Source organism: Equus przewalskii, chromosome 26, assembly GCF_037783145.1.
Source record: "Equus przewalskii isolate Varuska chromosome 26, EquPr2, whole genome shotgun sequence".
Lineage (NCBI taxonomy): Eukaryota > Metazoa > Chordata > Mammalia > Perissodactyla > Equidae > Equus > Equus przewalskii.
Window position 1 is genome coordinate 28,756,993 of NC_091856.1, and position 16,378 is coordinate 28,773,370.

The window sequence follows — 16,378 nt, forward strand, 5'->3', positions numbered from 1 at the left end:
CCTGCAACTTGAATGTAATTTTTACTGACATATCCCCAGTGACTGAATGGTATCTGACATATAATAGAAACTCGATGAAAATTTTAAAAATAAATATCAGCCAAAAATTCTTTTCATTTTTTTGAGGAAGATTAGTCCTGAGCTAACATCTGCTGCCAATCCTCCTCTTTTTGCTGAGGAAGACTGGCCCTGAGCTAACATCTGTGCCCATCTTCCTCTATTTTATATGTGGGACGCCTACCACAGCATGGCTTGCCAAGTGGTGCCATGTCCGCACCCAGGATCTGAACCGGCGAACCCTGGGCCACCAAAGCAGAACGTGCGCACTTAACCGCTGCACCACCAGGCTTGCCCCCCAAAATTCTAATTCCCTAGTATAGTCAGAGCCTGAAATATTGCTGGAATCCAAATAAGTGTTATCAATGGTAGTCTGAGGGAACATTTTTAGTACCAGGAAAAAAGTCCCCATTTCACTTAATATTTTAGGAGAGAACTATAATTTTAACAATAGAAGGAGATACCAGAATACATACCAGTGCATTTCCTTGTGGGATTGATTTCGTTTATGGATGGCATCTCCATTTATAATATCCCGGTTACTATTAGTAAGTACCCCTCCAAAATCATAAGGACCTATAAAAACAAAGGGAAGAATCCTAGACTTCAACTGGAGAGTAACATTGATCTGATATTCAAATACAAAGGTATTGTGTGAATCTCTCATTGATAGCAGTGGAAGACAATTACAAAACATTTTAACTACTTTAAAATTTACAGTCTAGTTTAATGCAGTATTTAAATGACTTCAGCATGTTGCCTGTTTCAATATTTTAAAAAATCATTTAATTATTCATCAGTTCTTCAAACAGAATATAATGAGAAATGAAATAAGAATTTACTGCATCCCATTACTCTGGATAATAAAAGGTATGGAGATCCAGGGTGTTCAAAATGATCTTTATATTTCAAGCAAAATTAAAATCTCAAGTTTAACAAATTTAAGAAAGTTGCAGAATGAAGTCCTCATAACTTCTTTCCTTTTTTTTTTTCTTGAGGAAGATGAGCCCTGAGCTAATACCCACTGCCAATCCTCCTCTTTTTTGCTGAGTAAGACTGGCCCTGAGCTAGCATCCGTGCCCACCTTCCTCTACTTTATATGTGGGACACCTGCCACAGCATGGCTTGAAAAGCGATGCATAGGTCTGCATCCAGGATCAGAACCAGTGAACCCCAGGCTGCCAAAGCAGAACATGAGAACTTAACCACTGCACCACTGAGCCAGCCCCAATAATTTCTTTAATATAATTTTAAGTGAGCCACTAATTGTAAAATCCAGGGAAAATTTTCAGTGGAACTCAAAAATTACCATTGACAAAAACTCGAAAGAAAAAACTTCCAAAACTTAAAAGAATTGCCAAATTTCATATGTGAAAAAATCCATTATTATTACTATCATATCAACCACTGCAGTTCTGGTTTTGAAGTAAGCCTTTGAAGTAACTTATCAGTTAGTTCAACTCTTATCTACATGGAATAGTAACTGCAGGATGTTAAGAATAACCTCTCTCAAAGGACCACTCAGTAACTACGGTACTTTGAAAAAAGTAAGTAAAACAAGAGGTCAGTAAGTTAAGCAGGGGCCCACAAAATGATTCAACAGTATATATGTTATAGGACATGGAAATAATTATTTATAAATAAAAATACTAACTTTATTACAAAAAAAATTAAAGAAGTTCATGATTTCACAATTTTGCATCACTTTTAATGTTGTGTTATATTTTACCCCTTAAAAAAATCACTTCAATGAAAAGACTTTGAGATTTATTTTGTGTTGTTTTCATTCGAACACTTAAGAGGATTTGTAGGTCATGCAAGGAAGATGGCAGGGACATGCACTGTATAAAGGAATGCAGATTTCAACAAACAGATGAGGAGGAAATGTTAAGGATGTTTAAGAAACTTTTTTTTGTCCAAACAAAGATTTAATTGCCTTATTTTACATCCAAGTTACTCATCTCTTCTGATCAATTTCATATATTCTGGACAGTTTTTTAAATTCTGAAATAGCATCCCAATATTTTACAGGTTGAATCCATAAAAACTAAAGAGAGGACAGAAAACAAAATCATGACAAGGACTTGAACTTTCACAGTTATAAAACTGCACTGATTTCTACAAAGACTTTCAGCCCCAATGAAGCCGCTGACCAGATTCCCTAATGCAGTGAAAGCTCAGAAAAAGTCAATGATGTGAAGCTGATGACTAGGCTTCACACATATATATAACGTGATTTTGGCCAATTGGACAGTAAAGTACGCATTTAGGATGTGAATTTGCTGATAATTTGTGAACTTCATCATACAATATTTCAGCAAATAAAACAGACTGGGGTATCTACAAGATTGCCAATTCAACAAATAGACCAGGTTTCTAATTTGGAAGTCTTTCTAGAAGCTTGAGATGGTCTGTGGGCTAAGGGCCACTGTCTCGTAGAAAATGAAGAGAATTCAAGCCCTGCTCACAATGGGGAGCATTCCTTTACTGTACCTTCACTATCAGAACGACCTGTGGGGAAAACGCCAGTGGCTGACAGGTAAATCAGAAGCACACTATTGGCAGGCAGCTCCTGAAATGGAAGAAAATCACATATACAAAACAACAAACAGGGAAAATAACAGTTTTACTTAAAGCTCACGATACTACAAAGTAGTGGGAAAAACAAGAAGCTAATTTAACATATTATTGTCTTCTCCAAGAGAAGAGTCACTCTTGTTGGTTCCAACTTATACCTGTCTACACAGCAAAGATTCATTACTAATCTATAATCTGTAACCATTGCCAAAAGTTTTGAAGACATTCTCTGCTTCAAAACCCCCATCATTTAGAGAATGTTCTCTGAATAACTTGAAATGGAGCAGTAAAGATCCTTACTATAGGTATAAAAGACAAAGTCCCATGCATGGCTTTCTCTGTATAAACTTTGGGAGGAAGTCCCTACTTCTCATAGCTCCTTCAGATGACCAAAATGTTCCCCAGAGCTGTTTGCATATATTATAAGCTTATGCAACCTGCTCCTGTTTTTTAGTTCTGCATTAAAGTAGTTACGCCTAAAGTAGTTTAGTATAAAAATCTGGAGGAAGGAGAATGATAGTCAATATCCTCATTAATTAATGGTAAGAAATATTCATAACATCACGAGCAATTTCCATTCCAAAAGTAGCTATGATTAGGATATTCTAAAGGGAGTTTTCGTTTTCATGTTTTACCTAAATTCTTGACTCAGATATTCGAAGAGAAGAGTGACTCTCAGATTCTACTTAGGGCACACTTTCCCCATACAGTAAAAAGTACTGGGTCATATATACCTTAAAAGATGCTGCTAAGAACGTGTAGAGTTGGCTGAAGGTTGGTTTGTACAGCAGATACTTGTGGGGGTTTTCTCGTCTGGTAGGCTTGTCAGCTGATTCCTATATTTACACACAGAAAACAAGACACACAAGCTGTATTTGACAGATGAATTATCAATGCTTATTTTTTCTATCCTCTTCATCAAATATCTTGTTTTTGCTCAGCATTACTGTTACACTCATCTATTTCTCCTATGTGTCATCAAGAGAATTCTTCATTCGCACTCCTGGCATTTGCTGAACCATACATTCCATGAGGAGCAGGAGCAGCACGAGTGTTAGCAAAACTGCAAATGTAAGAAGATCACCTGCATTCCTGGCTTATTCATCTGGGAAGCTAAATTCATTGGCTCCCTTTCCAGGGCTTGTAACATCCGGAACATGTCAACAGTTAGTTCACTGAACTTAACCTGCAAGGAAAACAAACCTGACCGTTAACGTGGTACGCAGACCTTGAAGTCTTTAATTGTATTATTACTCTTGACATTCATGTGTACTTTATGACTCTGGGTGTTTTATTCTCCAGTATTTTATTATGAAAAATTTCAAATGACAGAAAATTGAAAGAATTATACAGTGACACTTGTATGCTCATTATCTAGATCCTATAACATTAACATTTTTCTATATTTGCTTTATCACGTTATCTATCTATATATCTATCAATCTATCAATTTCCTCAGGTATTTTTACAAACAAAAAGTAGTCATGTAAACACAGAGATCTATATTAGGTCCTATAAAATATGCTAACTTTTGGCAGAACAGCCAGGCTGAAAACAGCTATGGCCTACATTTTATAACCTGTCCCTTATGTTTTGGCACTATAGAATGATACTACAGTATCCTTTTCTACTCTGAATAATACTTCTATAGAACTTTAGGAAGGCAATATTTTAATTTACAGTAAAATGTTTTAATTTAGAAATTTGCAAATTAATGGCTATAAAAGCAAAAATTGGAGAACTAGAAAAAGTTAACAAAAATGATTGGTGTAAGGGAAGGACCCAAAATTTAAATTTGTGCAAATAATGCGTATTAAAAACGTATTCTCTGGTGACTTTTCCAATATACCATAATTTCCAGTACATTAAATCCTCATCATATGGGACTGTTCTGTCATGAAAAAATAGCTGAAATTTGCTTTTGACAAATGTACTTAAAAATAATTCCTCCCCACTTTTTGCCTGATTGTAAAAGTAATACACAGATTTAGAAAGTTGTAAGAAAGAAAATAAAAATCATCTATAATTCTGCTATTCAGAGATAAATCTTTTATGATATTGGTAAGTTTCTTGCTAGTCTTTTTCCTGCGCATATATGTATATAGACATTTTAACATATATGAAATAATTCTGTTTACAAAGTTCCATAATAAGTTTATTTTCTCTTACCATATCACAAGTATCTTCCTTTGTGATTAAAAATTCTTTCTAAACCATTTAAATGTCTGTAATATAGTCCATATATGGACACAGCATAATTTAATTAACCATTTCCTCACAAATGGATGTTAGGATATTTACAGGGAAATAATAATTCTGTAATAATCAAAAGCACTATTTTTCCAAGTGCATTTTAAGCATAATTCCTCCACAATTCTTTACCTGGTTATTACAATTACCAATAATGAGCGCATCGGCCAGAGACAACTGCCCCACGATCATGCCCTGTTCCAGCAATGGGGCTCCTGTCTCAGCAAGGCGATTAGACGTGATCACAATGGTGTTGTCATCATTTAATACCATTACGGGGTCCGCCTGTGGAAAAAAGCAATAAATAATGGACAGCCAAGATGAAATGTCAATATAAGAAATTATTCCTTCCTCTTGACATATACACATGATAAAAATGTATACCACATAGGCATTTACTTGTCCATCATTATGAGAACCTTTCTGGTCAAAAAACTGACCTCAATGAAAGCTGCTACTTCTTGAAGCACCAAGTTCCATTCCACCTGATCTTCAGTATTAAAGCGGTGAGTGTAATCTTCAATTTCATCGGACAATTCCTGATTTTAAAATACCACAAAGAAAAATGGTTATGGAAAAAAACATAAAAATAGATTGCTATAGTGTATCATATTCCTGGCAGAAATTGATATAGTTAAGAAGTTTGATTATTATCAATATACAGTCCCAATTATAGCCCAAAACAAAGAATGAAAACTACATGGATTTGCTTCAAAAATCAAAAACTCCAGAATGACACACATCAATAAGATCTTCGGAGAGATCCACAGTAACCCGGGCCTACTCACTGCTATTATCAACTATCAATTTATTAATAGAAAACTCTTGTGGGGCCAGCCTGGTGGCGCAGCGGTTAACTGTGCACGTTCCGCTTTGGCGGCCTGGGGTCCGTTGGTTCGGATCCCAGGTGCGGACATGGCACTGCTTGGCAAGCCATGCTGTGGTAGGCGTCCCACATATAAAGTAGAGGAAGATGGGCACAGATGTTAGCTCAGGGCCAGTCTTCCTCAGCAAAAAGAGGAGGATTGGCAGATGGTTAGCTCAGGGCTGATTTTCCTCAAAAAAAAAGAAAAAGAAAAGAGAACTCTTGTAACAGTTACAAATAAATACTGTTTAGCTGATTTTCTTTGGATTTATATCATCCTGTTTTTTGGAAATAGTCTTATTAACAACCGGAGGTGGAAGACGACAGAGAAGGACTTGTCAAAATTAGCATGTTATACTTGAATACCAAAAATTAAGAAGTATGCCATTGAAACCACAAACTGAATACAGAGTGCCACTAGAACGCAGGATGCAACAATTATAGTTATTAAGTGGATCCTGAATGCAGTTAACTCTTAATTATCTGAGTTAATGAAGTTACCCAGGTTAATGAAGGACAGAGACATGCAGACATACTAAAGGGACGGAAAAACCAAAATTCATTCACAATACCTTTGTAAAACATTATATACTTTTTTTGACCTGACCTTTCAATTATTTTCTCTTAAACTAAATATTTTAACTTTCATTTGCATTTCCTAACCATCCACTGATGTGGATGATAAAATGTAAAACATGCTGAAGAGATAAAAGCAAGGAACTAAGATAATTATCTCTGATTAGTGAGTGTTTGAAATATGAAGAGAATTGGAAAATTTTGTTATCATTACCCTTGTCATAAGCTACCATATTCTGAATGTTGTAATAATTTAGATATATCAAAAATTATTTTTACCTGAATCTATTTTTATTTATTTATTTTTTTGAGGAAGATTAGCCCTGAGCTAACATCTGTGCCCATCTTCCTCTACTTTATATGTGAGACGCCTGCCACAGCATGGCTTGATAAGCAGTGCACAGGTCTACACCTGAGATCTGAACCAGTGAACCCCAGGCCGCTGAAGCAGAACGTGTGAACTTAACCACTGTGCCACCAGGCTGGTCCAAAATCTATTTCTAAAAAACAAAATTACCCATACACAATCAGCGATTAGGATTTTGATTATTTTAAAGGACACTTACCTTCACCAGATCCTTCACAACATCCATTTTGTTGAGAAGAAGACAAACTACTATAAACCTCGCATAGTATCGTAGCTTCTTAACTACCAACTCAGGTCTACGGTAGATAAATGGAAAATTACTCATTAGATTAAAAAAGGAAAGATGCTTTTTGATTTTTCCAACTTTCTGATAGCTTTTAAGCTCTTTTGATCCTATTTGGCACAGTTATAAACATTTCTGCACATAACTTACACTCTTTTAACACATTTCTTACTCACTGATTCATTATGTTGTTCACTCATATATTCAATCACTGAACAAACATCTAGAACTTCGATGCATCAGACCTGATGCTACGTGCTGAAAGCAGAATGACAAACAACAAACAACTATGGACACGGCCCCTTCTTCACAGCTCTTACAAAAAGAAAAGTACTAAAAATGTTGACAAGATCAATACTTAAAATACAGTGGAATAATTATAACGATAAGAGAAATAAAGGATGCTATTTGAGCCTAAAGGACTGGATCTTGGGTGCCAGAAGGCTTCCTAGAAAGTAATGTTTAAATCAAGACTACAAGGAAGAGTAGAAGACGACAGGCAGGAAAATAGGAGGTGGAAAGAGGTCCCGGAAGAACATTCTTTGTTTTGAAATCTTACTTTTCTGACATTAATATAATCAAGCCAGTTTTCTTACACTTACTGTTTGTATGCCGTATCTTTTTCTATCACTCTACTTTCAAGCAGCTGTGCCTTTTTATTTTAACGCATCTTTTGTAGACTGTGTATAGTTAGGTCTTGCTTTTTCAACCACTTTGACAATCTCTGCTTTGTCCACTCAGGTACTTGGACCATTTACACTTAACGATATTGTTACTTTGGGTGGGTGGGTGTGTGTCTCCCACCTTGCTATTTGTTTTCCAATTGCCCCTTCTGTGCCTGTGTTCCTCTATTGCTCCTTTCTTGCTTTCTTTTGTTAATGAAATATACTGTAGTGTCCCACTTTACATCCCCTGTTGGCTTCTTACTTATATCTCCTCATTATTGTTCTTTTAGTGGTTGCTAGGAGCAGCAATACGCATCCTTATCAAAGACTATTTCCAACCAATTTCGCGTCCTTTCATACCTGATCCTTTATGCTTATCCCTTATCAATTCAACCCTGACAGTCCCAATTTCCACTTCCTACATTACAAATATAATAACCTTACAACAGTATATTCTTGACATTTTCCATAATAGAATTTTTTAAAAATCCTCTTTGATCCATGAATTATTTAGAAATGTGTCCACTAATTGACTAATTTATTGACTTTTAAAAACTATGTTTTCATTCTTAATTTTTAATAAAATGGCCCGAAGGTTAGAAACATATACTCGAAGTTATCAAAACCTGTTTTGTGGCAAGTATAAGTCAATTTCATACAAGTTTAATATCAGCTCGAAAATGATGTACATTCACTTATTGTTGCATGCAATTTTATGCACATTAGAACAACTTTTTAATTATGCTACTGAAATCTTATAATTTGTCTTCTTGATAAATTATTAAGTATGGTATATTAAAAATTTCCATGTATATTAGACCGTTTCTCAATTTCCCCCTGAAAATATGCCATCTTTTGCTTTCTTTATTATAATGCTACATTATTGGGCATATACAAGTTTAAGATTTTTATACTTTCCTGAGTTGCTCCTTTTTATCTTTAAGAAGTAAACCTCTATCCTTAATAACATTTTCTGCCTTAAATATAAATAATGTACACATAAATACAGCAGCATTTCTTCCCCTTAGTGTCTGTCTCATTTATGTTTTTCTGTGTACCTTATATCTTAGGAGGATATCTTGTAAACAGCATATTATTGGATTTTTCTTAAAAATGCATACTGATAATCTTTGACCTAGGAAGTTTAGATCACTCTCATTTACTGTGATTACCAATGTGCTTGGACTTGTTTCTACTTTATCTTGTGCCAATCATACTTTTTAGTATACATTCCTTTTCTACCTTTTATTGTAATGATCATAATTTTACTATTCACGTCCCTCCCCCTTCTACCTATTTCGAAGTTACACATTCTCCTTATGTTCTTTAAAATATTTTTCTTAATATTTTAACAAGAAAACTTCACTTGTTCTAAGCTTCTTCTGAATAATAAATGGATCTTATTAGTGTGATCTAATTCTTTCTCTTCTTCCATGTTATTTTCATCCAGGATTTGGTCCCATTTTATCTTGATAACCTCAATTAGTCATTATTACAATGATTACTGTCTCATGAAGTCTGTGCTTCTTTAGGAAACAAGGGGATAACTTTTTCTCACCAATCTTTGTATACCACCCCTTCCTTCTAGTTTCAACTTTCCTCTTCCTGGAAAAATCCTTTACATCAGCAAACCAACCACTCCCCTGTGAAAAGTCATCCTGTGACCCTCACTGGAAAGGTCGACATCAGATCTCCCTTATAAACGCTACTACTAGGAAGTGTCAAGGTCTTCAAGTTTAGATTCACGTTTCCTGCTATAAAAAATTTCAATACTGTCACCACTAGAGTTGATATCATGATTCTCTTGACAAAGTTCTTCTTGCACTCCAGAATTGCAGCTTTTTCCAACCTGCCAGGCCCACTACTTGTAGGTCACCGACTCTTTAAGTATATAGCTGCGTGAGAAATGTTTTTCCAGGTGGCTAGCTGCAAAATCTCCAACTTCAGTGCGCTCAGAAACTTTACCTTCTCCACCTCTAACTCTGACCAGGTTCAGCCTCAGTCATGTGCAACAGCTGGGGTTTGCAGCTCCCAGGACAAGTGCGTAAGTGGTAACGTCTCCTCTACTGAGCAGGATGAGCCCATGGCATGACACATTCTGAGAGTTATCTATGCTTAGTGACAGGCAGTCACGCTGCTGACTGCTGGAACATACCATTCCTCCTGGCTTTGACACAATCCTTAGGTACTGAGACAGTGCAGAAAGAACTCGCCCCTTTAAGGAGAGATTTTTTAAAGCAACTGTGAAATTGTGGAATACCTTCTTACTTAGCTTTAATCTAGCGGCTGCTGATTTTAGCAGCTGTTGCTAACTGCCACCTTGACTGGCCCCCTAGCCCTGTGTGAACTAAGAAACAAACCACCTACAAATTGAACAAAGGCCTCCCTAAGGTACAGGGAACAAGGTCAAGATTCTGCACGCTGGATTGTCCTTTGATGCTAAGTTAGTGGCCCCAAGAGATTTTGTCATCTTGGTTCCAAATAATTCCACTTCTGTTCATCTGCCCTGCTCTAGGAGGCAGCACAGGAAAACAATTCATATGTGGTGTTTGCTATTAGGATAGGAAATGATTTTAATAAATTAAACTGCTGGGTTTTAAGCCAAGGGGCCCAAGGCCAATTTGCAAATTAGAAAATACAGAACAGTGAATTGAACAAGTTATTTCACTGCTGCTTAAAATTGCTTCTATGTCTTTTCCATACTGATAAATTGTTACATAGCCCTTTTGCACTTTAAGAGATACAATTTGTCTTACCAAGAATTCAGATAAATCATATATGTATGCAAAAAACAGGGGGGGAGGTTGGAGGAAATATATCTGTAGTGAAAATATGTGAAGCAAACCATAAGAAAACCATAAGAAAATCTGAAGGAAAAGTAACAGATGGAACTTCTGATAGAACAGCGAAGTAACACAATGACCAAAAGACCTTGGGGGTAAAATGCAGAATTCAGCATCTACACAGCTTACTTGTATCAAAAGAAACTCCTCCAGACAAGTTTGAACATGATTTGCAAGGGAATGAAGGGGATTTACAAGAGTGGGGCTTTCCAAAAATGTTGCTGTTTAGCTGGAAATCGAATGATAGCCAACCACAAAGTGTTCTCTAGAAAAATATGTGAAAACCATGTTTTCTTCTATTGCTAAGAAAATATAATCTTTCGCTGTATAACAACTCTGAGTTCTGTCGCTGGCAGCTGAGAACATTCAGATCTTCTATGCCTGAATTTTCTCTTCCAATAATTCTAGGAATGCCAGCAACAAAGATTCTTGAGCAGCTCCCTGATTTCTTCAATAATTCCATCCTCATATGGAATTTATAACATCACAATCTACCTGTACCCCAAATATGTCTGTAACTCCCATGAGAAGATAACCGTCTGAAAGGGCAAGAGCACACCTGCACACCTTCTTCTTTTGTTTTTTCCTTCACTCACCCAAGCATCTACCACACCATATACAATAAATGCTCAATAGATTACTACTGGGAATGAAAAACACGATTTTTTCTCCCTAACAATGGAGCTATAAAACTGCAAAACAGTACTGGGTTTATAAAAGAAAATTTGAACAGCATTAGCAGCCTTTTCTTTAGTCCTTCATGACAGTTGTCAACAGGCTTTTGAAGGCATGTGAAATAAGATCACACAGGCCGGGGCCGAGTGGTTAAGTTTCACTGGTTCGGATCCTGGGCGCAGACAGGGCACCGCTCGCCAGGCCAAGTTGAGGCGGCATCCCATATGCCACAACTAAAGGGACCCACAACTAAAATATACAACTATGTACCAGGGGGCTTTGGAGAGAAAAAGGAAAAATAAAATCTTCAAAAAAGAAAAAGAGATCATGCAGCTAAAAAGAACAAAGGTTATCAGTTAAGCCTCACTCCGGAGTTGTTTCTTTTCTATGAAACTTTGTGTGATCCGATCTTTCATAAAGAACTGATCCGCCCTCCTCTGTGCTCTGACTCTATCTGGGACTGTGACATCTCTTACAACATCTACAATATCTATTGCTTTTAGGTAACATACCCCTGTATGTTTAAGAAGGCCAAGGATAGAGTAGGTACTCACTAAAGCCCATTAAATGAATAAAAGTTATAAACAAATATGTTTTTCTGCATAATTTCCACACACACTAAAAATTTTGAATATTTTATCTTCCTCTTTCTAAAAACATAGTGGGTGCATACCTGTCCTCTTTATTGACTTGAGAATAATAGGATCTCTGTCTGATCGCAGAATAGAAGGAGAATGCCTCATTCAGATAGCTGGTCTCAGATGTGCGTAGGCTATGAGAGAAAATATCCTTAAATTTGACAGTGTCTCAAACTCTTTACCATGATAAATATTTGTTCCATTATTCCTCTATTCGTCTACATGAGGGGATGGGAGTGACTCTCCTAAATCTGAATCAGCAAAGCAATAATCATATCACCCTTAAAATGTGTAAATAATAATCGAAAAGAAATACCTGCCGGCTGCTCCCAGGCCTCCCCTGATGGCACCCCAAGTGCACACTATTCTCATTCCTCAAAGGGACTGACAGCATTCCACCCAGTTCAATCTCTCTCTCCAGCACCAGAGCCTCCATGACCTTCCCCAAATCTATACAGTCACGTGTCCTTTGGCCCTTTAGCTTTTCCTCACAGGACTCAGAAATGCACTAATCCATATTAATCTTCAGAGGATGCAATGAATTAGGTTCTCTGTTTAACATTTCTAGTTTTACAAGAGACTTCTTAAGAAAATATTCTACCCAAGAGAGTGATTCTAATGGTGGGAATTTTGGGTAGCATGCCAAAAGACAGGGAGGGGAAGGAATTTTCTGGCCTATTAAATTACAAATGGTCCAAGTCTTTTTATGGTATACCTGATATTACTTCATGATAATGAGAGCTAGATTCCTAAAAGGAGTTCTCTTCTTCCCTTGACTCATGGGTGGGACTATATAGATGTCATTGCTCTAAGGATATAATCAAAAGTATCTTTATGCACTTCATGTGAGCTTTCAGACATATGCTAGAAGTCTGAGTTTTCAAGTATCCTCCTGAAAACCACTCAAACACACGAGCTATGACATGTCTCTGTATAATATCAAAATTTAAGTGAAGCTGTTAAGAACTATAAACTCGTTTAGGATTTATCATTTATCTAAAACCAAGATCACACTTCTTTAAGCTATAAATGAGTCTGACCAAATGAACTGTTTGGAAGGTGAGGCTTTGAAGCAAATAATGTTACTTTGATTACGGAAGGTCATTTCATAACACTGTCTTGATCAATATGATCTGAACTATTGGGCTTCATTTGTAACTCTTTAGTTTTCTCTCCTACCAAGTAAGTACATTACGCATATTTCTGCATGCTGTGTTTAAATCAGGACAACGGTTTATTTTTTCCATATTCAGTTCACTTACTAATAATGGTAGTATAGCTGCCCAATCTTAGAAGCAATTTCCCCTATTTGCCACCGCTTCAAGCCATACCGATTATCCAAGACTTGTCTGTTTTATATAGGAGATAAGAAAATAGAAATGAGACATAAATTTCAAAAATAACCAAATCTGTAAATTTAATAGGATAAAATACCACCCAATTCAGCTTGAAATACTGAATTCATGAATTCAGGTTCATGAATTTTTCATGAGATTTCAACATAATCATTCAATTAAATTCAAAAAGCATCTATTAAACGTCTATTTAAAGTAAGCTGAGATATAAAAAGAAATTTCTTTGAGCTATGTTCATGAAAATTAGAAGCAAAACCCCCAAATAGCTTTGGCTAATAAACAACATCTATTTTAGAATGACACCATGAATCAGCCTGCCTATGTTAGAGTTAAGCTGAACCATTTCAGATAAAATATTGTCTTTAAAAATCAGATAAGAATATTACATTTTAAAACCTTAAATAAATTTTTAAAAAGTCAATTTGTTTTCATTTGGGTAATGAAGATGAAATACATTAAAATGCACTGAGAGAAAGCACTGTGGTTGGTAGTAAAGGTTTAAATGGACCTCCACTCTCCTTTAACATAAAATTCCTTTACCGATGCTGCTGCTGGAACTTCCAGAGTTTGGTGTAAACATCAAAAGTTCTTCCAAAATAGGACTGCCACTGCTTCTGTCCATATTGTGGCAAATCTCTGTAACAAGAAATACACATAAATTAATTTTAAATCTCTTACGTTATTTGGAAATTAAGTCTTGTGATGGTACGAACTGGATAGATTTAACGTATTTGCATTCGAGCTTTCTTTTTTAAAAAAGTTTAAATTTTTGGAGAAGAAATAGTTCTCTAACAAGGTGGAGGATGTGCTCTTTCCTATTCTTCCCTGCACCACTGACAGCTCATCTTAGTTTCTGTTGTAGATGCCTCTGCCAGGAGGTTTCTAGCACGCTCCTTCCTCTCCCTGGGGAATCTTATTCCTACTCACTTACATACCGTTAACTTCCAAATGTTTATCTTCACTAAGAACTCAGCACTCGGAAAACACTGCTTTAGGGAATATATCTACAAGCTGATGTGCAAGTGGTATTGTTGTTCTCAACTATTCTGTCGTCTCCCCAAAGGTGAAACCATACGTCCCTGTCCTTGGGCTGGTGACTCACAGTGCATCCCTCAGAGACAAACACATCCCTACCATACAAACTCTGGGCCTGGCATATAACTTTTTGGCCAATGAAATCCAGTTCTAAGTTATCTACACCATGTCTGGGAATATTCAAGAGATATTACATGGGTCAGTATTTTCACATTTCCACCTGACCTAAGACAACACAGGGCTGCTCCTCGGCCCGGAAAACAGTAAAACACTGAATGGAGCCTCAGAACTACAACCTGGAGCTAACCTGGGAGCTACAAAGCAATCTCTATTGTAGTTAGGCACTAACATTTCAGAGTTGTTACAGCAGCCTTACTCAGGACAAGCCACTAGAGAAACCGGTTCTAGGAGCAGGTTATTGCCATAACAAATGCACAACATACGTGACACTGGCGTTGGGACTGAATGGCAAGTAACTGTTACCAAAGGCTGGAAAAATGATGACACATATAATACAGTGACAAAACTGCATTTACCTGCAATAACTTGGAAAACAGACAATGTGGATTTATACAAAGAAGCCAGGAAAAATAGTATGCTACTAGCCCTGGATGCTATTAGCTGTACTTAATAAAATACAAGACAGAGATGAACTCAGAAAAGAACTACTTATAAGCAGGGTTGAAAAGAGAAAATCTGCAAATTCCAGGACTTTCAGGACAGACAGCAATTTCTAATGCATAAGTGTAAAAGATACAATTGAGAAATGTTAGCTAGAAATGCCACTTAAAACTGAGTTTCATCCTCAGAGCAAAACTTCTTCATTAAAGCCTGTGAGTAAATATACAAAAATTGCCCCAAGTACATTCTTTCAGAGGGAAAAAATAGATCAGGGAAAAGAATCTAAGGATTTGGCTGTCTTGTGGAAACCTGATAAGCTCAAGGTATCTGTAATAAAGTCTAGAAGAGAGAGAGAGGCACGTCTCAAACAACTGTGGGTATGGGCTACTGGTACTTGGAAGCTAACTTGAATCAAACGGAGAAAGTCAACTAAATCTTGTGAGAGTTGTACTGACAGAAGTCATTGTTTTATAAAAGAACAATAATCGTTCATTGATTACAGTGTGGTACACTTCTTATCCCAGTCTAGGACTTGCCTTCTCATTTTTAATTTTTTTATAAGTAATTATCAAACTTATCAATCTTAATCTTTATGTTCAGTGCTTTTTCTGTCTTTTTAAAGAAATTCATCTATACAATATAGTCTTTTAAAAGATTTAAAATTTTGCCTTTCAAATTTAACTCTTTAAAATAACCAAAATTGAATTTCAGATATGTATAACAAATTCTATCTGAATGATTTAAAATAAACACATATATACCCTTTTTTTTTGAAAATTTAGGTGAGTTTATTCTGAGCTGAAATCTGAGGATTATAACCTAGGAGAGTCTTTCCACAAAGGAACAGAGCACTCCAAAGAAGTGGGGGTATACAGGGTGGTTATATACCCTCAAAGAGGATGTTTCACATATGACTGAAATGTCCCTTTGACAATAGTCACAAGGCTGCTCTGTCGGCACAGCGATTGATGGAAACAGCAGATAGGTCTGCTGTCTCGGTGAACCCTGCAGGGTGGCAGGTCTGTTGCCTCGAGCTGAGCGGTCACAGATGAGCGCTGCAATCGGTTCCCAGCCTAAGGAAAGATGCTTAATCTTTAAGGAGATGCCAACGTTGGGAGGGGGAGGGAAGTTGCACCTTTATCTCAAAATGTCTAAGCAGATATACAAATGCATGCTCAATGGCCACAGTCAGGCCCTTTTGGAAAAAACAAAGTCAGGCTGAATTAGGTTTATACCAAATGGCTTCCTCATATACTCCAATATATCCTACTGCTTGCCATTTCAATTTGTCATTTCCCCCTTTTGATCTCTAATCTTTCGATAGAAAGCATTGATGATCAAAATATTGTCCCTCGGCGCCAGGGTGGTTGCTACCTGCCCTGGGTCCATCGTGTCCGTCGGTGCTAGGCTTTTATTTCATTTATTTGCCTAGTCATCCACGCTGGGGAATAGTGGACAAGCATAGAGTTATATACCATATATACCCTTTTGCCTAGTATGATAGAACTAGAATTGCAGTCATCAGTTTCCCCTTATGTTGTGTCTCAGCTCTTTGTTCGATTCCACTCGTC

At 36.6% G+C, this 16,378-nt stretch overlaps 1 protein-coding gene across 4 annotated transcripts in view; it reads right to left on the reverse strand.

The window, feature by feature from the left end:
* SCAI (suppressor of cancer cell invasion) overlaps positions 1-16,378 on the reverse strand; it is a 143,459-nt gene that overhangs the window by 34,093 nt on the left and 92,988 nt on the right. For all 4 annotated transcript variants that reach the window (XR_011533584.1, XM_070596467.1, XM_070596466.1 and 1 more), the window contains 10 exons: positions 13,692-13,787; positions 13,059-13,145; positions 11,832-11,930; positions 6,892-6,988; positions 5,325-5,423; positions 5,017-5,169; positions 3,719-3,820; positions 3,369-3,470; positions 2,551-2,629; positions 534-633 (listed from right to left, as the gene is read on the reverse strand). Coding sequence is in view for 3 of the 4 variants with exons in the window: in XM_070596467.1 (XP_070452568.1) it covers positions 534-633; positions 2,551-2,629; positions 3,369-3,470; positions 3,719-3,820; positions 5,017-5,169; positions 5,325-5,423; positions 6,892-6,988; positions 11,832-11,930; positions 13,059-13,145; positions 13,692-13,787 (1,014 nt within the window). In the remaining variant the exon portion in view is untranslated. The remainder of the gene's footprint in view (positions 1-533; positions 634-2,550; positions 2,630-3,368; positions 3,471-3,718; positions 3,821-5,016; positions 5,170-5,324; positions 5,424-6,891; positions 6,989-11,831; positions 11,931-13,058; positions 13,146-13,691; positions 13,788-16,378) is intronic.